The sequence below is a fragment of the Pseudopipra pipra genome, chromosome 4 (genome assembly GCF_036250125.1).
Source record: "Pseudopipra pipra isolate bDixPip1 chromosome 4, bDixPip1.hap1, whole genome shotgun sequence".
Taxonomy (NCBI): Eukaryota; Metazoa; Chordata; class Aves; order Passeriformes; family Pipridae; genus Pseudopipra; species Pseudopipra pipra.
Window position 1 is genome coordinate 52,483,515 of NC_087552.1, and position 24,088 is coordinate 52,507,602.

Below are 24,088 nucleotides of genomic sequence, written 5' to 3' on the forward strand. Positions count from 1 at the left end.
GCAAGATATTTACAGCACCTCGGAGCACTAACCACAGGCAGGAGTTGTTCAAACCTGACCTGAGCGCCACTGAGATACTCAGCATCAGAGCAGGCACAGTGGGAAGGACTCCTTCTGGGTAATCCCCTTCAGGAAAGCCTAAATGAATAAGCAAAATGGATTTTTCTTATCTTTTTATGCATGATTCTGTTTTTGATGCAGAACAACTGAAAAACCCTGAAGATAAAGGTGCTTTAAGAATCGTTTTGAGCCATACTTCAAATTAGTCATTTTATAAGCATACAAAGCCATTTGATGCAGACTCTGCAGTCAGTTCTGTATGTCTTACCCTACTTAGGTTGTTAGCAATTCTACACATAAAGGAATCACAGGATTCAGCTCATTTTAAATTGATTATGCTAATTCACTCACAGTCCCAGAGCTTGAAGACTTGTGAAAGTAGCTCAGAATAGTTCTTCTGTACTAGCCTTCCACATGGACACCCTTATTCCAAAGTGGAAGAGCTTACCTAAACACCATGAAGGCTCTAAGAGGCTTCTAGAAAGGAGGCAAATACAACACAGCTACCATAATTTCCATTCCTATATGCTACCTCATTTCATAATAGCCTCCTGTACTTTAACACATCCTAACACAGCAAAGTCTTAAAAATACTTTCTCACAGTTTATTTTCAGCTAAAAATAAAACATGGTAAATATTCAGCTCGAAATAAACTACCTGTTTAAGTAAAACATGACTAATGTATTTGTGGGTTTGGGTTTTTTCCTCCCTTCATAAAACACTCTATAGACTTTTTTTAGGATCTGAAGGCACATCACTTTAAACCTGTCTTTTTTACACTAACTAGACTTATACAAATCATTATTCTTTCCTTTCCCGATGACCTGTTCGTCTTACTGGCCATTAATGAATACAAATTATGAAATAATGAACTTCAATTAGTTTCCTTTGTGTTTAGTGACAACAGAGGCAGACAGGACACCTCTATTACCATTCCAACAGAAGAATGATACACAGTATGAGCCCAGCTCTCTCAGACGTCAGCATAGCCAAACTGGAGTCACACTGTAGGACTGACTTTCACGGTGTCCAATAAAGCATAAGCACCAAATGAAGCTTCTTCTATAGCCAGGGATACTCACAACATCTGCCTCCTGTGCAGACACTTTGAAGACTAGACAAGAGCAATCCATGGCCTCAGCACAATTCTGTTACAATACACCAGACCAACAGATACAGATCTGGTCCTCAAACAAGATTATTTTTGCTGCTCACAGAGGTGACTTATTTATTACACATCCTCTATTTTATTAAATACTCATGGCAAGCATATTCAAGTACTCTGAATTCAAATATTAAAAATATTAACACAAATACAATCCAAAGGGAAAATGCTAAATAATTCAAGAGTGCAAAAGTGGACGACATCCAACTCAGAATATTTTGTGATTCTGTGAAACATCCCTAAAGTGTCATATAGAATATTTGTCAACATTCCTACTCTTTGCCATAAAAGAACTTACTTGGTTACTTTTCTTAACTTAATTGCATCAAAGTTTTACCTAGCTTGTCGAAGACAAAAAAGATAGCCTGCATATTAATGATAAAGTTTAACCAAAAGTATTTTCTCAATTTAATACCAGCGGCAATTATTACTGTAAAGTGATAGAGGACAGTAATGACAATAATCCTTATTAGGATTATGGAACAAGCTAGAACCATTTAACAGGTGAATAATTTAAGAACTACATTAAGTACCTGCACTAGCTTAAAGCAAAATAAAGACCACTGCACAACTCATGACTGGATTGTTAACCAGCGCTGTCTTAAAGTTTATACTTATACAAATTTACTAGGATAAAATGTTAATTTTTTTAAGATTTCATACTAAGTAAAGTGAACTAACCTTAAGACTTGTACAATTCTTTCCTATTAAAGCTAAACTCCTGGAAACAAGCACGGAAGAATGAATGGAAGACTGGAATTGTTAAAGGGTTGGCTAACTCCTAGCATCCTTTTAGGTCCACAGAGTTGTGGTCAGAGGGTACCATCACCAGCTCCTGTCTAACTCCTAATCCTAAACTGAGTAACCCACTCCTGTAACCAGGGACTGCTCTCTTTCCTCAGGTTTTTAAGAGATTACCAAAGACAACCAAATGAGCCTGACTCCAGTGAAGACCAAGCGGTTTTTTTCTGTTTTCCACTTACTCCCCAAATCTTCAGGGTTCTGCCTGATATGCAGACCACTCATTAGAAATCTGGACTCAACTGGATACACATTAACACAAAAAAATGCCACCAACCAACCAGAGGAATAAGCAGTGAATCTTGCCTTCCCTGCACTATTCCCACTACCAATACTTGGCCAACTCACGGGTCTGGGTCAAATGATCACTAACATTGTTTGTTAAGTATTTTTAATCACAGATTTAAGTAATATTCATAATACTAGTACTGATGAGTATCTACACAATACTGATCCTAAAAGTGCAATGGTATTATATTCACAGAACTTGAAAAAGAGCTACACGGTTCAGGTACAGAGGTGTTAAACTACAAATAAATTAGTAATTCAGAAAGAGCACCTCAGAAGCAAGAATAATATGCAGTTTTCTTAACATTTCCTAGTAAATGCATTTTGTAAATGCATTCTTCAGTTACCAAAAAAGTGGCTTATGGTCAAACTCGTTTAATGACAAAGAATTACAGATTCATTCTCCACTATTTTCCAGCACAAACTGGAAAATATAACCAAACACATCACAGACAGAATTAAGAAAACCAAAGATGCGCAGTAATGGCATTTTACCATGCTTTTTATACAATTAGAGGAAACAGGTCTAAACCTTGTCTTGCCTAAAATCATAGGCATGGCTTGAAAAACACAGTAGACAAAATTACTTTTGGCAATGTAATAAAGATCTCACAAACAACTATTTTAAAGTTAAGATAATCTTCACATTTCAGAGAAATGAAGCTTAAAGAAGCAGTACAGATCTCATAATTGCTCTAACATTAGGATTCCTAACCAGAACTTGTTCAACATAAAAACCCTGACAGCTTTGCATCTCCCAGCTTTGCATCTATCCAGTCTCCAATTTGAAGAGTATTCATTATTGTCTGACAATAGTGAAAACTTCTGAACTAAAAAGAAACAGTCTACGTTAAAATTCAATTTATTTACAGGGGAAAGGTATACCAGATGTGGTGACAGAGCTGGAACTGATGTTTCTCTCACAAACATAAAAAAACCCAGTAATTTAAAAACAAACTCATACTAGAAATACAGAATAACGTAGGAACAGGCACCTGGGTGGCCTCTAGTCCTTATTTCCGCTCAAAACAGGTCCAGTGAGAGCAAGTTGCTCAAGAACCTGCTGAGTTTTGAACACCTCCAAGGAGAGAAATTCTGAAATCTCACTGGTGAATCTGTTTAAACATTTGGCTACTATCACTGTAATTTTCTTCCCCAGTGTCTAGTCAGAATTTCCCAGCTTGTGTCTGTTGCCTCTCATCATATCCCTGTGAACTTCGAGACAAGTCTGGTTCTTCTCAAGAGCCTCTCATCAGGTATTTTTGAATAATAGGAAGATGTCCCTTTGAATAGTTCTCAACTCTTTCACCCTCTTCTCACACATCTTGTGCTCCACTCCCTTAACCACATTGATGGTGTTCTGCTGGGCTCACTTCAGTATATATCAACATCCTACCCTGGAAAGCCCAAAACTGGATACAGTACACCACATATAGTCTCATAAGCACAGAACAGAGGTGGAAAATCATTTCTCACAACCCACTGACTACATTCTTGCTAATGTAACCCAGTATGTGCAGGGCTTTCTTTGCCACAAGAGCACTGCTGAATCCTGTTCAACTTGATGCCCATTAGGTCATGAAGTTCTTTTCCTGCTTTGTTTCCAGTCAGTCCCCATACTGTATGTACTGATGCATGGAGTTACTTCCTCCCAGGTGGAGGACTTGGTACCTACCTCAGCTGAACTTCAAAAGGTTCCTGTCAGCACATTAATTTCTCCAGCCTACTAAGATTCCTTTACATAGCAGTCTCGTGCTCCAATGTGCTGACACTCTCCCCCACACACCTTTTTAATCATATGCAAGCCTTTTGAGAGACTGAAGAGAGATTGATACCAATATAATAACAGTAGTTTAAAAGTTCTTATTTTTACACCTTTTTTACCTTTATGCCTTTTAATTAACTAAGCACACTCTAACTTTATTCACACAAACAGTTTTTCTGGTTTTGGCTGGGATAGAGCTAATTTTCTTCCTAATAACTGGTACAAGGCTGTGTTTTGGATTAAGTATGAGAATAATGTTGATAACACAGATGTTTCAGTTGTTGCTGGGTAGTGCTTACTTTAAGTCAAGTACTTTCCAGTTTCCCGTACTCTGCCAGCAAGGAGGTGCAAAAGAAGTTTGGAGGGAGCATGGCCAGGACAGCTGACCTGAACTGACCTGACCTGACCGGCCAAAGGTATATTCCCTACCACAGAATGTCACCCTCAGTATATGAACTTGGGGGTTGGCCAGGAGGTTGGCTGGTTGCTGCTCAAGGATGGGCTGGGCATAGGTGAGCAAGTGGTGAGCAATCGCACTGTGCATCCCCTGTCTTTCCCTGGTTTTATTCCTCTCTCTTTTTGTAATCTCCCTTTTCATTACTATTACTAAAATTTGTTACTTTATTTCAATCATTAAACTTTTTTTATCTCAACACATGGGTTTTACCTTTTTCCAGTTCTCCTTCCCATTCCATTGTGGGGAGTGGGGTGTCCAATCAGCAGCTGCACGATACCCAGTTGCCCACTGGGATTAAACCATGACAACAATTTCACTGCACTCACTAAACCTCTACTGACTTCAATGTGACTACTCTTACAAACCAAAAGTTAAGCACATGCATCAGCATAAAATGGATACTATTTAAAACACGGCTCAGGAACCAGAACAGAAGACAGAAGACATCTCATTGTTATATATCTGCGTTGATTCTACATGATAAATAGGAGGAAAACCAAGCATCCTTCTATTAACACTAAAGCACAAATACTACTAAAAGTTTCCATCTTAGTGAATTCAGTATCTATCACCCAAGACTGCCCAAATATAAACAAACCAAAGTAATGGAGTTTTTCCGAGCCTGAAGATTAAGTACTTGCTTTTCCAAAAAGCAAGAAAATTTCAGAGATGCCACTTAGTATCTCACTATAAACTGACATAAATCACAAGATTGCTACAGGCAATGATAAAAGGCAACACCAGAGCTACTCAATAGGTCTTTAAAAGTCTAAGAAGGGATACAGTGTGGCAGACTACTATTACTGCTCCTGTAAATCACGAAAACACATAGCAGACTCCAAAACAAATATCCACTTCCTTCTTAAAAATTAGGTACTTCACATTTTTGTCATTAACCTACTGTCTCTGCTTGAATGCTACTTTGATTTCAACCAAGTTAAAAATTTCACCTGCTACTTCACAGATCTGTTCATGCAGATATTCGTATTGCATAACCGCAGCTGAGTTTCATTTGTTCAAAGCTCTACCTGGGTTTACCTCCCATAAACGTCTGCCTCTTCTCATCTGTAAGAGGAGAACACTTCACATATACCAGTCTCTCTCCTTGCTAGGAGGAAGCTATGCTTCCCAGTGTGTTACCTTCAGTATCAGAGCAGAGGTTTCACTGCAAAAAGTGTCAATTAGCCTCTGACTTACAGATGGCTAGAAAATACCTTACATTTTCACGTGATAAAAGAAAGTGGATGGCCAATTAAACATTGAATCCTTCAATGCTAGCACAGCATAATTTTTTAGAAGTGTAACACTGATGCTCTATTAAAATATGAAAATGAGCCACACATAATGTTTAACATACCTGATCCACTACAACACGTCTCAGCATCAGTCTTTAAGTGACCACAAGATTTTTCAACATGTCTGGCATTTAATAATGACTAGAATTTCCTCTCATAAGACAGCTGCTTATAAACAGAGAGCAGGTAAGGATCTGGCTACCTACTGCAGCATTCCAGTAACTCTATTTTAAAATAATACCAGATAACCTTCACCAAAACCTTTTACTACTTACTAAAAGTGGGATACTATTCTTCCACCTATTTTTTGGTTTCTCCATCATGCTGCAGCTTCATACTTCTGTTGCAAACACATTTTGTGGCTTTTGAATTTCAGCTCATAAAAAAGGTATCAGATTAATGAAACAACAGAAAAAGGAAAGAGATAAAGGTGAACAACTGACCCCTTGCCTAGACTAGGACCGTGATCTGATTTAATGTACTGTCTACTCATTTTAGAATTTTAATACAAGCTTAGCATAATACAGTATAGTACACATATTTAACCAGTCAAGTTACTTCCTAGACTAACTTAACAGCTTCATATTTGTTAGAGATGCACAGTACCTCATCTACCTCAGAATTGTAAAGGTTTCTTTGCACAGAAAAAGTAAAAAGTGTTATTTAAATCATACCTTGGAGAGCATCCCTGACAAAGAAATTGTTGCTGGTTTCATCTATTTAATTCAAATATTTAAGAGATGCAAAGTTGCAGGGATGTCTCTTAAATACACAATACACTACTTATTAAGTTAATGTGTAGGGTTTATGATAAAATAGAAATAATAAAGCTCAAGTGTGAAAAGACTTAAAATACCTTTACAAAATACTCAAGAAGCCCCAAACTCAACTTAAAAAAAAATTAAACATCCTTCATCTCTTTCCTGTAAACCAAAGAGCAAGATAATATTCCATATTTTAGTGATTTCCCAGAAATGACATTTAACTCAAGTGCTAAGTAATATGAAAAGTATATTTAGTCCTATGAGTAGTGAGGATTCATAGATCTTTTCCCATAGCAAGGATAAACACACTTTTCAGAATTAAATTAATTACTTTTTCCCAGTGTGCCTGCCCCTTTCCCCAGGCATTTGTGCTCCTCCTGCATCTAGAAGGAAACGGGGGAGGGGGCTGCTCTTCATGTTCAAGTGTAACTCAAAGCATTAAATCTAGAATAATTTAAGTACAGGTAATGTGAGCCACTTTGCCTTCAGAGAGGGACTTAAAAACTTCTAAATAACAAACTTACCATGACCATTTAAGAAAAACTTTTCTTTTTCTTTTTTAAAGAAACAAAGTCTAATAAGAATTTTAGTACACAGAAAGAAAACCTTTTTTTGTTCTTTTGCGATTTGTAGTATTTAGTTGGACTTTTATTCACTATCTCACTCCACGTATTTTCACATTCAGTGAAAAGTGATACTGATACCACAGTTTGACTGCCTTGGAATGTACAAATGTTCACAAAAAACATTTGCTTGCAACTTTGATAACCATTGAGTAATGCTGAAATTTGGCATTCAAGGCAGGGGAGCTAGTATAGTCTGTAAACAGCAGTTTTATACATACTGCTACATCAGTGTAACACTCATGTATAGCTCGCTAGTGGCAGAAAAAAAGAAGAAATACCAGTCTTCTCTACCATAATTTTCAAATTCCATAAATTGAGTTTCATAAGAATTATGGTCTTATTTCTGGAAGCTTTAGGCAGCTTAAGGGCTATTTTATAGTAGTATTCATTTCCAAAATTCAGTACTAGGCCCTTCAGTGCATAGACTAAACAAATAGGAATAATGAAAAATGCACACACTAGAGGCAACCTTTACAGTAAGAAAATTTAGCATGGACCTCCCCCAAAACCTATTTCAGTTAAGGCTTCTTTTTTTTTTCTACATAAACCAAAAAAAAAAAAAAGGGTCTTGAAGCCTGTACTCAGCACTTCCAAATAGAGACTTCTTTGTTTCCACAGTATCAGCTGGTTATATTGGGTATGAGGTCTAGATCTAGCTTTGGTATAAAGGTATCCACCTAGAAATTTCCCTTAGTCTACACACAATTCTGTATTTGCAGTCCAATAGCTTGGCAAAATCAGCCTGGGCTCTGAAGGCAGCTGTAAAACAAGGCCCTTACATTTTTCTAGGTGCTAGTTCAAGCTGCATAGCAACAATGCTCTTAGCACACAATTTAAAAGCACATCAACTACTGCTACCCTAATATGTTTTCCTTAAGCCATTAGTACCTTTCAAAAATTATCCTCCCAATTTTTCCTCTGTGAATACATCCAGATTTCTAAAACACCATCTTTAAGAGTTACATATTCACATTAATATTTCACAAGCATCTAACCTGCAACATCATCCCAAGTAGGACAATGACGACACAACCACTAAAACCTGTCTGGCTGACGTCCACCAACTCAGACACAGACACAGCAAAAGCTGTATTGATATAACACTGCAAACACTGCTATATATCCCCCCAGACTGATCCGAACTTCTTTCCTGTTGCCCTGAAGGTAGTCAGCCTCTCTTTCTGACCACCAAATACCTCCGAACACACTGTTCAGGAAACGAGGTAACATGACTGTAATGAGTGAGGCTTTAAAAGCATCAATCTGAAGGTGAGTAAACCTGCAGTGGGATAAAGGAAGTTCTGTATACAGGCAAGCTAAATAAATAGGTTTTTAATGGCAACCGTTCAGAAAAACCCCAAACATTAAACCCGTCTCCCGCAGTCTCTGGTACTGGCGGGCCAGAGGAGTCAGCTAAAGGGTGAGGGGGATGCGTGGGGTCACGTACCCCCACCTCGCCCTCACCAATCCACCCCATCCGTACATCCATCCATCCATCCCTCCGCTCCCGGCCCTGCCGGCGGCGCGCGGGCGGACGCGGGAGGGCGCGTGCCGGGGGTCCCCGCAGGCCGGGCCGGCCCCGCCCCGTGGCTCCGGCCTGGCAGCGCTCCCGGGCACCGGCAGCCGGGAGCCCTCGCTGGGGGCCGGCCCGCCCGGCCTCCTCGGGCCCCGCCGCCGCGCTTCCTACGGCCCCCTCCGCCGGCTCCCAACGGCCAGCGGGCCCCGTTTCCCCGGGAATCGCCATTCCCCTCCCCGAGGCCGCGGGACGGGCCCACCCCCGGCGCGGGGAGGTGGGGCCGGGAGGGGAGCGGGGTCCCCGCGCAGGCCGGCGGGGCGCCCGCACCGTCCCCCGCTGCCCACGCTCACACGGGGGAGGGTGGCGGCGGCGCGCAGGGGGAGAGGTTCTGACCTCCTCGCTCTTCAGCACCTCCTTGAACTCCCGCTTGATCCTCTGCACCGCGATGTTGGCCATCTCCGCAGCGGGCACCCCCTCGCCGCCCCTCCGCGCCGGGCCCAGCGAGCTCCGCCGTCGCTCCGCTGGAGAACTCCCGGCCCCACCAAAATGGCGCCCGCGTCGAGCATGCGCGGTGGGGCCGCCGCTGCTCCTCAGGAGGGGCCGCGAGAGCGCGGCCGGAGCGGCACCGGGGCCGTTGTGGGGCCGGGGCTGGGGCCAGGCGGTGCCGGCGAGGCGGCTGCGCTCTCGGCCACCTCCTCCCCGCTGCCCCCGCGGGGAAGGGTGCGCTGCCCACCTGGGGACGCGCAGGGGTCCGCCCTGCTGGCCGCCCGCCCCAGGGACACTTGCCCGCAGACCCGCTCGCGCCGCTCGCCCCGGCACGGGCCGGGCGGGCCCAGGAGAGAGCGTGAGGAGGAACCTCCTCGGGTACAGCCCGCAGGCACAGCGGGCCCTGGGCCACTGCGGAGGCCGTTGTGTTGTCACGGCTCCCGCCCGGCCCTCTCCCCGCACCAGGTGAACCCCGAGGCACCAGCTGGGGAAGGGGTGACGGAGCGCTCTCGGGAGGGCCGGTCCGAGGTAGCGGGGGAAAAGCCTGAGGTGTCCCAGAGGAAACAGGTGGCATGTTTCCTAGGGAAGCCCCCGAGCAAAAAAAAACAGGAATGTCTCAGGTGCCTTGAGAATCTAGTCAACCTGGCCCATACAGCTGCTCCCATCTATGTTTTTCCCCTTATGCTCCCGGACCAGCGCCTTGCCCTCTTTCCACCCTCACCCTTCTTTTGCGGACGCCGGTGTCTCCTCACACGGGAGGCCGAGGAACAGGCAGCTCTGAGGGGACAGCGTAAGGAACTGTTTCTTTCTACGGATTCTGCTACAAGATTTTGAAAGTAGACTAAAAGCCGAACGTCTGTCCTGCCTAATGGACTGTTACGTTTTATTGCAGAAGCAAACACGAGGACCCACAGATGTTGCTTCTGTTCTGGAATCTGAAATAGGATAACACTAATCATCCCTGCTAGCTTGAGCTGTGTAAAATAAGGCAAGCTATGGAAGGGCATAGATGGATTTTCAGAGGGGAACGTGAGATTGCATTTAGAACTGTTGTTTATTCAGGAACTAGAGGCTTTCAAGACATTAAGGTTTATAGAAACAATTTATAGGGCCCCCTTTTAACCGTGCACTGCAGGACAATGTACGACATAGACATTTATCTCAACAAATGTCTACTTCTGGTATGGCTGTCATCTGCAAGTGCTGTTTATTTATCTCCATTAGTATACACAGCATTTTGACGTTTATATACACAGTAAAGAAAGTATGAGCCAAACAAAAAAAAAAAATCTGGCAACTGTATACAGAAGCATCTAGTCCTTTCTCTGTGTGTTTACTCTTCCCCTTTGGTTTGACTGGAAAAAGTCAATTTTTCTGCAAAAATGTTGTACCATGGGCATCTGTTCATCAAATTAGGTCTTCTTCAGACTGAAACTTGTTTTAAATGTATTGTACAATGCAGCTTTTCAGCTGAGGTTTTCAGTACTTTTTGAGAAGGACCATTTTGCAGTAGGCCTGATTTCTTTTTAATGACTTACGGTATGATCTTGGACCTTCATCTTCAGAATAATTTAGACATCTAAGTCCCACTGATGTGTCTTAAGTTCCTTTTGAAAGAGGTAGGCTGTGATTTTCTGTGCCATTGGCTCTCACCAGTAAAGTAAGGGTAATAACTCTTTTCTGCCTCTTAGAGCTCTTAGATGAAAGTTCGGTTTATGGTGTGCTGTGCTCCTATGAGTACTATAGACAAAAATTATAAAGGTAGTACATAAAATCTCTGAGTTAAATGCCTCACATATTTTAAGACAGCTCATACAAAGAAGCTGATCTTCTGATATTCAGATTTTGCTCTGAATGGAGTGGAAAACATGACCTTTATCAAGTGTCAGAGTCCTTTGTGTTCCCGTGAGTATACTTGTATGTTATAGGTAGTAGACATCCAGTAAGGGCCGTAGTAAAGGGCAATGATTTTGCCTGGTTTGTACCTAGGTTCATTTTCATGTGCTCATTTGGATTACAAATGTCAGAGTCTGTTACTGCAAAAATGAAATTTGAATGAATAATATGAATTACTGTATCTCTTTTCCTTAGTATACCCCACGCCTTTCTCTTGCCTTAAAACACATCTTTCACTTATCTCACAGCTGTTTCATAATCTCCATATACTGTGTTAATTTTCTCTTGCTGAAAGATAGGAAGGCTTTTTAGGTGGTAGAACAGAGCAATGATGAGTTTTGACAGGATCAAAATTACATAAAAATTGGTACCTTATGTAATCAGCATGCTGGGGTTATCATTGTATACCTCCTATATTTTATGCTTTATTATAGTTTACTGTTTTACAGAAGATTCTACAGGGTTTTAGGACAGAACAGGACCATAGACTAGCAGTCTTAGAATAGGGGCTTTGAGTTTTTATTTTAGTTTGCTTTAGGATTTTTTTTTGTTTGGGGCTTTTTGTTTGGTTTTGTTTTGTTTTTGTTAAATAAGAAAATGCTTAGAAAAAAAATTATAACATCCCCTCTTTGTGTTGATTTCAGTGACTTCCATGTCTGACTCCATAGTATATTTTATGGTATGTTGATAATATAGTCCTGTGTTTATCCTCTGAATTAAGTTCTCATTAGTCTTTTGCCCTTAGAAAAATCCATACACAAAATGTAAAACTCTAGTCCATTGAACATAGTCAATGGACTATGTTCAGTCAATGGACTATAGTCAGCTCACGTTTTGAATTATAAAATTTTGTAGTGTATCTGATTTCAGGAGATAGCTCTTTCATTGATCCTATCATCAATTTAGCCTCAAACCAAACAGTTCTTTCAATAGCAACTTTCACAGACCAGCTGCAGTTTGATCTATTCTTTTGTGCATTGGTGTTGATCAGAACTAATAGAGCGGGAGATACAATTCTGAGTATCCATATTGTTTACTATGTTTGGTATATTGCTTTGAAGTACTTCTGGAAGTGGGAGCAGGAGATACCATATATAAATAAAGTTCAAACTATGTAAGATTACTGCAGGAGTAAAGTTAATCGGATCAGTGTCTGTAACATAAGATCAGTGGTTGTAAGGCCTCAGCCCAAGCTCTCAATAGGGAAAGGCTGACAATGTTCATTAGCCAATGCTAGGATAACCAAACCTCCTAAATCATGTATCCTGTATCATTTCCCATGTCATATGGGAAGTGTTGTCTATCATACAACCTATATATAGGACACAGTTGCCCACCTTTTCATGGAAAAGTGGCTGTTGCTCATGCATAGTTTGCGCGTGTTGGACTCGCTGTACATCCAAACAGTCACCATGTGCATGGGCCATCTCTCTGAGACTGTGGCTGCCCCACAACCCTGGTGTACTGCCTGGGGACTTCAACGTGTTTATGACACCACTAAGTATGATTAAATATATGTTCTTCAAGTTAAAATTCTTGGAGATCTTTTTCTCATTTCCATATTTTCCTAATTTTATTCTGTTCATATCAATGGGATATTTTCCTACTAGAATTACTCAGAGAGAATTTGGAATTATTGAGGTTGTTCCCCATGATTACAGGAAAATTACATTTTTGAAATGATAGCTTTCCAGCATGCAGCATTCTGTTCCTCTTTTGCTGTTTTATATCTTGCATAACAAGACTTCCCCCTCCTCATCTTGGCTTTAGTTTAGAAAAATCAAAACTATCAGGCTTGATCTTCTCTCATTGTTGCTGGAAGATTTCTTATTGGAGAGGAGAGCTGTCTCAAGAGATATGTATATTGATTTCAGTTACTTTAGAAACAGGGGTTGAACCTGTAGCATTTTTAATTCTTATTTTATTTATTTCATGAGCTATCTATATGAGTATTAATTTTAAAGGCTATGTTAGTATTAGATTATATGCAATTTGCATTTAAATGTTCATATGCTCATTTATAATAATGCTTTATTTAAAAAAAATCAGCAGCAAATAATATTCATATAACTAGGTCGATTTTAAATTTAACCTTCTTTTTCCACTGAAGTTACACCTACAGCTCTCTTTTTATGATCCCAGCTTTTAACAGAGAGGCCTACATGCCAGAAATTGTCTTTTTTAGCTGCATATAATTCAGCAATTTCAGAGTCTACGAGTAAATTTAGCCCACACGTTTATTGTCTGTCATAGTGTGTTCCTGTTGTAGCAGCATCTGGATGACTCAACTTATTGCAAAGATTAGCTTTATTTATAAAAATAACTAACTGGTCGTGCAAGTTGACCGAGTTTTAAGTTGTCATCTTAACTTTCCTGTTCCTCCTATAGGTGCCCATGTCTGGTTGCGTGGCCAGGTGTGAGAGTGCCCTCTCCTGGGTGGAACAGGCAGTTCGGCTTGCTCGCTTGAGACGGATCCCTCTGTTGGGAAGCCCTTTGCCTTACAAAGAGCTCACGGTACTGTCACTGCCTTGAGGAAGAACTTGTAGGAGTTCTGCAGGCAGAAATGCCAAAACCAGGAGAACAGAAACTAATGGGATGTTACGGAAGAGACAGAAGGTATTCACTCATGATGCCTGCACTTAACAATTTAGATTTTTCATGTAATTAGCAGCTGACATACATGCATTAAAAGGCACTACGGGTTCTAGCTAAACATTAGAGTGATCTGAAGTAATTCAATTTGAATTCATATGATGAAATTCATCTGATTTAGTGGAGTTAGACCAGAAATCAATTCAAGTATTGATTTTACATCAATCCATCTATGGCTTAAACAAGACATAGCAAAGTTTTAATTAAATAATGAATGTGCAGAAATTTTTGGTAGTTTAATACCACCCTATTATTCTTCACTTGTAATGAACTTCTATTATAAATTGACAGGACACCCTGGACTTCTATTAATTTAGTGGCCTGCCAATATCTTCTAAATTAATGTTACATCTGAATCTGATGTTTCTGGTAGGAAAACACAGATATAAACAGACTCAATGCTTTTAAGTCTGTTTGCAAAATTACTGGGTTTCTAAGCTTCCACTTCTTTGTGGAGGAGTGATTTTCAACTGGTGGTACACACACCTCGGGGTCTAAGGGCCATTTCTTGTGGCTTCATGAAGAAAAAAAAAAGAAGGAAAAAAAAAGCAGGTACAACTGTGAGATAGTTCTTGTGATTTTGCAGGAGGTCCCCAGTTTATTAATATTCTTAAGGAGCAAGCATCTACCTTGAAAAATTTGGCATCTGCAGACTGACAATTTGACTATAGGGAACTAAAAGCTTTCTTAAAAAGGAAGATGTGTAAAGCTACGCTACTTTCTTCCTATTACAAAAAGAAGATAGCAATCTTTTTGAGGGTCCTTTCAAAGTGAAAGCAAGTTGTGAATATAGAAATAGTTTTCACAACCTAACATGGCTATTATTAGTAGTTTAATGAATATTAGAGTTATAAGGGAAGAGATAACTTGGTCCACGATACAAAGCATTTAGTCATCATGCTATGTTGCTGGTATATTGTTTTCCACTCAGAAACATTTTCTACACTGAGTGAAGAATTTATCCCATTTTAAGTATTTTGTATTACCATCTATTAATGTAATAACTTATAGTACCTCATCAAATCTATGTAACTTTATGTAATTAAATATGGTGATCTTCCTTTCATAGAAAGGTACAAAAGGGACTTAGAACTGCCTTAAAAGGGCAGCCGGACAGCTTTTCTTGGCCAGCTGGACATTATCTTCCCCTCATGTCTTTAGGATTTGTGACTGAATAACAATTGCTGCTATTTTAATAACTAATAGGGGCTGAAATCAGTTTCAGGCTGATGCTCAGAAAAACCTCCATTTTGTAAATGTCATCAGGACTGAAGTACATTGGACCTTGAAGATGGAAGCTTAAATTTTTTGTTTAGTGCAGTGGTAGCCAGGGAAATACCTAAATGAAGCAAGTAAGAGAGAAGATAAAATGACATTAATATTTTGAAGTGATTGGGGGTAGAGTCTCTCATTAGGAGAGTTGGGTTTAGAACTAGAACTGGAACAGCAAATAATTATGAAGTAGTAATTGAATGAATGTGGGAATCCAGGGTAGATGAAAAATAAACCTCCTTTCTTTGGCAGTGATCTTTAATTGCTAAAATATTTTCATATTCCTGACAGTGTAGATAAGCTAACTGCTGGGAAGCTCATCGTGTCCAAAGTGGTCCAACTGACAGCATATATATCAAATGTAGGTCTCTGGGATGCCTCCACCTGGCTTTCTGTCTTTTCCTTTGAGAATACAGGCAACACTTATTCAGGGAGCATATGTTGTAAATGGTTCTCCTACATTATCACTGTGTCTTTTGAGGAGAAAAGGATGGGACTAAACAGCTTTCCTCTTACATGTATGTACCTTGAGACACAGAGCCATCCATGCAGGCTGCAGAGATGGATTAAGCTCCTGCAGGCAATAGTGTTATACAGTACATGTGGTCCCAACTCAAAAAAGGTTTCCAGCCTTTAGGAGAATATGCATTAAAGATGTATGAATAACCACAGTAAAATACAAGAATATGTGCAGTAAAATCAGAAGTGAAACCACAGACAGAACATACTCCAGTATACTTTGCATCTGTTAAGAATTCCTTCAATGGTCTCTCTATTTTGTAAAGCACAAGACATTTTAGGGATCCTGAAAGGTAGGACAATACCATTCCTTTTAATAAAAAAAGAAATCTGGTGCTCTTGAATTCAGCTATTATTGCTCAATCTAGCAATTTTTGATTACAAGGCTTTTTGAAAATTGTAACTAGAATTTGAACTTATTTCTAATGATGGCCATCTTGCTAAACTACAATATAATCTGTCATGATGGGCATCAAATCCAACTGAGGAAAGTCTTTTGGAACTGTCTACAATAAAAATTTACAAAATAGTTAAGTTTGTCAGAGATCATCCAGAAAGAGCTCAGCCATGACAGATGGGTAATTTGTCAAGCTGTATTGCTGTTGATATGTTGATACCATCCTAAAATAGCTGCATTTTGGAGACTAGAACAATTTTGTATTAGAAAAAAGAAAACCTGAACTTTTCTATTAATCTTACTACCGTAGAATAATAATTTAGGGTTAAATCATTAAGTCTAAATCCCTAGTCACTGTTTAGACCACAGCTGTGTAAAAAGTTAATTAAACTGCATTTGAAATCATAGAAACTGGTAAGGACCAATTCAAGAATACAAGTCAAGACAATCTGATTTGTTGTTCTCCTAACCTGATTGTCTCCAGTTTGGCCATATGGCCAGAAAGAACATAGCACCTGGTAAGTTATTAGAGAACATGGAGGATAAAGTCAAGTTAAACAAACAAGGCTCAAATAGTGTCTGTACTGAGTAATGTACAGTTTCCCTGAACACAGCACATCCAAGCCATTTCTCTGCTCTGTGGATCTCTGCCAGGCACACGATGTGTCACAGAACAGTATCTAGAAAATCCCTACTATTCTATGTCTTTCTTTTCAGTAGTAGCATAAGCCTTTGTTTAGGTGAAAGATCTAGTTTAGGTGTAAGGAGTTTCTTGTCTTGTACATTTTTCTCAAATGAAGGGTAGCAATTATAGCAGTTTCAGTGAAGTAGAACCCATCACATAAAATTCCCTATTACAGCTTTCTCATCTTTCTAATAGAGTGCAAAAAGATCACATGGTAAATTGGTACTAGTCAGCTTTTAAAGACAGTATTCTAGACTGTATTCTTCTTTCCTCAATTAGAGGTTAGTCATGCTGGGAGGTGGTCAATCATGGTGTATGATTTCCTCTCAAGATTTTACAGATTCTAACTCTTAGTCCTAGGAATTTTGTGATGTTACACTGTTGGTCCATTCCCCAAACACAGAGCAGACATAAAAGATATTAACACTTGCTGCAGAGTTATTTCTAGGTGTTGTACTATCCCTGTATTTTGATATCACTCATCCCAAATAATTTTACTTCCTCTGAAATTGCAGTGAAGGTGCTTTGCCGGTGTACCTGCTCCTGGGCTCCCTCTTGAGTGGCACAGTATCACATAATCACAGCATAGTCAAGGTTGGAAGGGACCTCCTGAGATCATCTGGTCCACTCTTCCTGTTAAAGCAGGGTCAGCCAGAGCAGGTTGCCTAACAGGACCATGTCCACTTGAATATCTTTAAGGACAGAGACACCACAGCCTTTCTGGGCAGCCTCTACCAGCGTTCAATTACCATCAGAGTAAAGAAATGTTTTCCTGTGTTCAGCTCTTGCTCTGTCGCCAGGCACCACTGGGAAGGGTCTGGCTCCCTCAGTAGTTTCACTGCTGAGGAGTTGGGCTTCTGCTATAATATAGCTTTGGCTTCAAATCTTTCCATCCTTTTTTTCAGGAATTACCTTCAGTTTTAGAGATGTCATCTATGTCCACTAATTACTTTAGTCACTTAACAAAGGGTAAGAACATTTAAACACTGAAAATGTAAATTCATACTTTCAAACACTGAAATGGTTTCCCTTAATCTGTGTGGTGTTTTTGCAAAATCTATAAATTGTGAAATGTGAGCTTAATAGAATCATAGAATGGGTTGTAAGGGACCTTAATGATAACTTAGTTCCAAACCCCTGCCATTGGGGACACCTTCCACTAGACCAGGTTACTCAGAGCCCCATTCAACCTGGCCTTGAACACTTCCAGGAATGGGGCAGCCTCAGCTTCTCTGGACAACTTGTTCCAGTGCCTCACCACCCTCACAGTAAAGAATTTCTTCCTAATAGCTAATAAAGCTATTGTAAAAAGCCCTTGTAAAGAGTCCCTTTCCAGCCTTCTTGTAGGCTCCTTTTAGATACGGGAAGGATACAATAAAGTCTCCCCAGAGCCTTCTTTTCTTCAAGCTGAACAACCCCAACTCTCAGCCATTCCTCATAGGAGAGGTGGTCCATCCCTCTGATCATCCTCGTGGCCTCCTCTGGACTCACTCCATCAGCTCCATGTCCTTCTTATGTTGGGGGCCTCAGAGCTGGATGAAGTATTCCAGGTGGGGTGTCATAAGAGCGGAGTAGAAGGGGCAAATCACCTCCCTTGACCTACAGACCACACTTCTTTTGATGCAGCCCAGGATACGATTGGCTTTCTGGGCTGCAAGTGCACATTGCTGGCTCATGTCCAGCCTCTCATCCATCAGTGCCCCCAAGTCCTTCTCAGCAGAGTTGCTCTCAATCCATTTCCCTCCCAGCCTGTATTTGTCCTTGGGATTGCCCTGATCCATGTGCAGGACCTTGTGCTTGGCCTTGTTGAACTCGATAAGGTTCACACACACCCACCTCTCAAGTCTGTCAAGGTCAAGGTGCCTCTGGAAGGCATCCCTACCCTCCAGCATGTTGTTCACTCTACTCAGCTTGGTGGTGTTGGCAAACTTGCTGAGGGTATACTACAGAATTCTTTTTTCCTGACCTGACAGTGCTGTCAAGTTTTGTAAAGCCTAATTTTCTTTCTTATACTAACCCACTTGTAGGGTTTACAGCTCCTCTTCAACCATCTTGACATACTACAGCAAATACCCAGCTGCATCATACCACATCCTCAAACAAAATTTGCTCAAAAGCAAATGTGCACAAGTTAAAACCCTTGCATTATGTCTATAGAGATCTTGCCCAGCTGAGAAAGCAGTCATTTCTAGTTCACTTGTCAATACTCATGTTCTGATTTCTGAAATAAAAAGTATGATTGAATGTGCTACAGAAACCAGATCAGATCACTATGCTTACAGTGATAACAGATCAGATTCTTTTCCAACAATGTGCTTTAGTTCTCTGTAGTCCATACAGAGATGCTGCCATGTTTTATGTTGCTCTCCAAGCACTGACTGGCAGAGTTATGCCTTTTGATACACCTCCTCAGTGATGTGTGACGTCTTCTCTTTTTGTTATCTCTTTTTTCTTGGTAAATAATGCCTTGGCTTTTTAATGGATGGTTACTCTTAAATTTCAGTCATATACTGAGTGCTTAATACTAACTGCAAAACTGCATATATCCATTTCAGATCAGAGTAATTCTCAGCTCCTGACCAGAAAATTTAACTCATTGCTGCTTTTTAGTTATATGTAGTAAAGTGTTAAAAAAATCCTTTGGGATCTTATTTTCATCTCCTTCTCTCACATCTTCTTCTGCACCTAATATTTGTCAAATCTCCTCTCTCACATTTTGAGCTTGTTGTTCATCTATTAGATATGGCTTCTATTAGAGGTTCACTTGGAAATGAACAGGGATTTTTTTTTTCAAGTCTTTGAGAACTGTAACAGTTGAGGACTCTGACTCGTGTTCAGAGGCATTTTGAGACTGCTGAAATAGCTCTGAACATAGAGGGTGACATGAGATGTGTTTTTCCCAAGTGGTAGCAATTTTCAGATGAATATAGCAATGTTAGCTGCTGGTAAGTTTATGGCTGTGAACTACAGTTGCTTATGAAGCATTCACACTGTTTCTCGTCTTTCCTTTGCGAGAAGGTCACCACAATTGCGCAGCTGCTATTATGGTTTCTGTTTCAGAGGAAAACCAATTTTTTTATACCAGTGTTGGTTCATTGAGACCACATTTTTAGAGGGAATTTCCCGAAGTATTTGCAAAATAATGCTCTCAACAGTGACTGAATAATTATCCATCATAATGAAATTTAGTGGACCATTAACTTAAATCGTTACTGAGAACTTACTGTTCTAATACTTCAGAGCCATTTCAGCCTAATTCAGATGGTATATCTTTAGCAGCAAGTGTTATCATTAACAATTCGGTGGTTCAGGACTTAATCCTCTATTTTTAAATTATTTTTTGCAAGAGCAACTTTCCAAAGGACTTGGCTTCTTCTTCCAAAATTAGATTTCCCTTTCAAAAAAACCCAGTGTTGCTACCAAAAGGCCTCTCCTACCTTGCTACTACAAGGATTTTTATGATCTTTTCCTTTCCACTTCCTGGGTACCATTTTCCACCATTCTGCAGACCTCTTCCAACTGGCTCTTCAGTGTCAAAATTTACAGCAGTTTCATCCATACTTTTTCTGGGAATAGCATTATCTACTCATTATGGACTGCATACAAGAAGAGAGGAAGCAGAAAAGGAGTTACATTAAGAGGATTTGCCCCATTTCTAGGTAATTTTTCAGATCTGATAAAATTGCATTAATTGCAGAAGAAGAGTTTCCACTCCACAGAGTATCTGGATGTCAGCAATGCAATGCCTAGTGACATCACTTATGCAGCAAAGATGAGAAGAACATCAGCAGAAAAAGAACTTCAGAATGGGAAAAGTAATGTTCTTGGGTATCTGGAAACAAGCTCATCCACTATTTGGCAAGTTAGATCATCAGCATGATTCCTGCTTTTCCATCACCTATTGGAGTAGAAAAGTTGGAAGCCAGCACTGTGATGTGGAATGTGACATCTGCCTGTTGCTTTACAAAGTGCCCAATCCACACTACTGTCAGATGGTGGATGTAGAGAATGTCATAGTAAGTTTTGCTCAGCTCCCACTTTCTTCCATTGTACAGGGTTATTGGTGGAAGGAACATTACCATCTTCTGCCCTTCAAGCAGAGATGTTTTCACAGTTTTAGCTTGGCAGTGGGCAGCACAATTATTTTAGTGTGCCAAAATCAGTGGATTTACTATTCTGTCCTTGTTACTAGCTGATTTTGAATGCACCTCATGCCTCTGTTCATAAAGTATCCTAAGTCATCACTGTTTTCATCATAGTTTGACTGCCAGAAAGGCGACTTCATAGAGTGAGTCTGAAAACAGCCTCCATATCAGGATCTTGTTTTACTGTATCGTGCGCTAAATTTGTGAGTATAAAGGGGAGCAGATGGCTGAAGCCTGGGAGTAGGAAGCTGAGATAGAATCAGTGCCTGCTATGGCTTGTTCATTTGCCCGTGGGAACCAGGAGGGACAAATTCTGAGGGATGCTCTGGCAAAATCTTTTATGCAAAATACCCAGCTACTTTTTGCTTAAGTATATGTTCTTGCTGATTTGAAAGCAAAAAGCTTATGCATTATTTCTCTTGTTCTTGGTTTCTACTTTCTGTAGCTCCTATTGCCTGCCCCTCTTCCTTGACAGTTCATTGTCTAAAGTTTCATCCTTCATTAGGCACCTTGTCTTCCTATATTTCCGAGAATGCCAGTAGAAACATATATGTTGAACAAAGAAAAATAATCAGGAAAACAGTTGTTATTTTGATGTCAAAAAGGCAGTGCAAATAATGCAGAATACAATACTGAAAAAAACCCTCAGCTTTTTACTGAGACCAGTTACGTAAAACTATTTACAGATATGCAGAACTTTGCAGTAACAACGTGAGGTGAAGAAGCCAGAGTAGGGAGGGGCAGGTTGTATCTCACCTAGAGGGCTGGCTGCCCAGATAGTGCTGCTTGCACACCTTTTCAAGGCAGAATTCCAAGACATTACCAGACATTACCTGAATGGGGCGATGTGACAAATGAGGCAGAAAGGTGTAATGCGCCAGGGGTTGAAGAGGCTGCATTTGATTCAAAGAGAGGAAGACGTCACAGCTATAGCTGTAAGTGCCATCATTGCATACTGCTTTCTTGTACATCACTCAGTTGTCATCACCATGAGCTCCTGCCTCTCCTTTATAGACTCTTTGCAGGCTCATATTATTGCTGACAAGGAATCTGATGCTGCTGGTCCAGCTCACTTAGTCTTGCCCTTCCAGTTCTAGGATTTTTCAAATTCAGTTCTCAAGAATCAATCACTATGAGACTTGCTTCTCAATTTCAATGGTTGTTCCAAGTATGCTTGCCACCCTTTTAGCAACAGCAGGCTGTTTGACTTTGTCCAAGAGCTGTTTGGCAAGAAAATAGAAATGTTTGGCAAGCAAATAGAAGTGTTCGGCACTCCTGCCTCAGCTTGGCAGGAAGAACCTTCCTCTCTGCTATTGTGTAGTTGCCATTACTCTCCTCTCTTGTTTGAGCCAGGACTAATGGTAAGCTGTGTCTGGTTTTAGGATTTCAGGATCTCAGATCCATTTTCTAGAACAATGGCTAGTCTTGTGTGCTCTGTGTATGAGACATATTGGCAAGGCTGCTTAATGGTGTTGGGAAGCTGCCTCTGCTTGTTTTGAAGGTGGCTTGTTCCTGGTGAAGGGTTAGGAGGATGGCTGAGGGAAAGCTGGGAGGAAGGATGCAGCTAACAGTTAATCATTCTGCCTGTGACTACCCTCTGACACCATTGTCTAGGCTAGCTCAGTGTTTGGCCAGAACAGCCAAAGTACACTTCAAGCCAAGTGTACCTTGATGTTGCTGATGTTCATGGTTCCAGTTGCAGTCTAAACTCCTGGACAGGTTGTCAAGAAACCTGTTCTCCCAGGAAACATTGTAGGGATGTAGTTCCATATTTCCAAATTAAAGATAAATTTTAGCATCCCTAGTGCCCTACCAGAGATTCAGTTCACTGGATTGAGGTATACAAGATGATACAAGCCCTGCATAGTTTAGCTGTTTTGTGTGATGGCCTGGCTTTGTGTCAGTGCCTTGCCTGCCTTTTCAGTATTGCCACTTGTTAGTTGGGTGCTAAGACAAGAGAAAGGGCTGAAATATGGGAAAGGCAAGATTCACAGCAAGTCAGTACTGCATGGCACAGGTAGACAAAGGTAGCCTGCCTGCTGCCTCTCAAGAAGTGGAATGCTTATATCCTAACTGAGCAGAGGTAGCCTACCTGTGTCTTTTGGAGAGAGGTAGATCTGCACACCAAGGATGGTTGGATGCGCAAGGCTGCCAAACTGGCAATGCACCCGAGACTTGGCAGAGCAACGTAGGCCTGACACCAAAGACTAGCAAAAAACTTTCAGGAAAAAGTCTGTAGCCATGAAAGGAGGCTTAAAAGTCCCATTACAACTGCAAATACTAATGAGAACAGCCAAGCTTGCCCCATATGTGGGTCATATGAGACTGTGTGGGTTATACGTGGGTCATATGTGGCACTGGCGCCACGAGGAGTTATCAACTTGAAAGCACTCACAACTTCCATCCAACCTTCTTTTCTCACTGTAATTGTAGTATTGTCCTTGTTTCCTGGCTTGGAGGAGGTAAGCCAGCCTTTGAAATATTAGAGGAAAAGATTTTCTTCCCTGTAGAATCCCAACTGCATTACTGCATGGTATCACTGTTCCCAGGACAAGATGTGGTCCATCTTTCCATAACATCCATCCTTGGCCAGGCACAGGTAAACACAACTGGCTGACAGAGAAGCCATGATCTGAAATTTTCCTTTTTAATTTCATTCCACAGCATCTAAATGCATATTTTGGGGGATGCTTTAATTGCTGAGAAGCCCGTGAGTCATGAGCTCCTTAACAGGCTTTAGATTTCTAGATGAGAAACTACTCTGTCGATTCCCTCGTACTTCGGTGGGGACGGCTAGGGGCAAGCGGCCGAAGTGACCGTGTCTGTGACGGGGGCACGGAGCCCTGGCCGTGGGGGGCTGCGGCAGGCCCGCCGGCACACCTGGCCCCGGAGCAGGCACTGTCTCCGCGTCCTCTCAGCTGCGAGCTACTGGAGCTTTATTTTAAGGCCGACGCGCTGCCGGGAATTGCCCCCGCCCGGCTGGCCGGGCTCCCGCGGCCGCGCACCCCCGGGCCCGCCGCGACCGCACCGTGCGGTCGAGCCGCAGCCGCCGCCGCCCGCAGCAGGGCTCGGGCTCCCGTGCCGGCGGAGGGGCGGACGCGGGGGGCGGGAACGCGCGGCACCGCCCCGGCCCCGGCGCCGCCGGGAGCCGGGATCCGGCAGATCCGGGTCTCGTGGCGAGGGCTGACGTGTGAGCCGGCCCGAGCAGCGGGGCCGCGCCGCGGGGCCGCCCCTGCCCGCCCGGCCCCCGCCCCGCAGCCCTCCCTGACGGCGGCCGGAGCACGGTGAGCGGGGGCGC

General features: G+C 41.6%; 3 protein-coding genes across 7 annotated transcripts in view; 2 read left to right on the forward strand and 1 right to left on the reverse strand.

Moving 5' to 3' along the window:
- UBE2K (ubiquitin conjugating enzyme E2 K) overlaps positions 1–9,265 on the reverse strand; it is a 46,466-nt gene extending 37,201 nt beyond the window's left edge. Inside the window, exon 1 of one of the 2 annotated variants that reach the window (XM_064652997.1) lies at positions 9,132–9,265. In XM_064652997.1, the coding sequence (XP_064509067.1) occupies positions 9,132–9,194 (63 nt within the window). In that variant the 5' untranslated portion in view covers positions 9,195–9,265. The remainder of the gene's footprint in view (positions 1–9,131) is intronic. The other variant, XM_064652996.1, reaches the window with a different exon arrangement.
- On the forward strand, positions 8,652–13,716 carry LOC135413770 (basic salivary proline-rich protein 1-like). Its single transcript, XM_064653910.1, has 2 exons — positions 8,652–10,014; positions 13,509–13,716. The coding sequence occupies exons 1-2, from the start codon at positions 8,652–8,654 to the stop codon at positions 13,538–13,540; spliced, it is 1,395 nt and encodes a 464-aa protein (XP_064509980.1). The 3' UTR covers positions 13,541–13,716.
- A 9,147-nt stretch (positions 13,717–22,863) lies between these two features.
- SMIM14 (small integral membrane protein 14) overlaps positions 22,864–24,088 on the forward strand; it is a 40,352-nt gene continuing 39,127 nt past the window's right edge. The window contains exon 1 of one of the 4 annotated variants that reach the window (XR_010430193.1): positions 22,864–24,074. The gene's annotated coding sequence lies outside the window, so the exon portion shown is untranslated. The remainder of the gene's footprint in view (positions 24,075–24,088) is intronic. The other 3 variants (XR_010430192.1, XM_064652998.1, XM_064652999.1) reach the window with 3 other exon arrangements.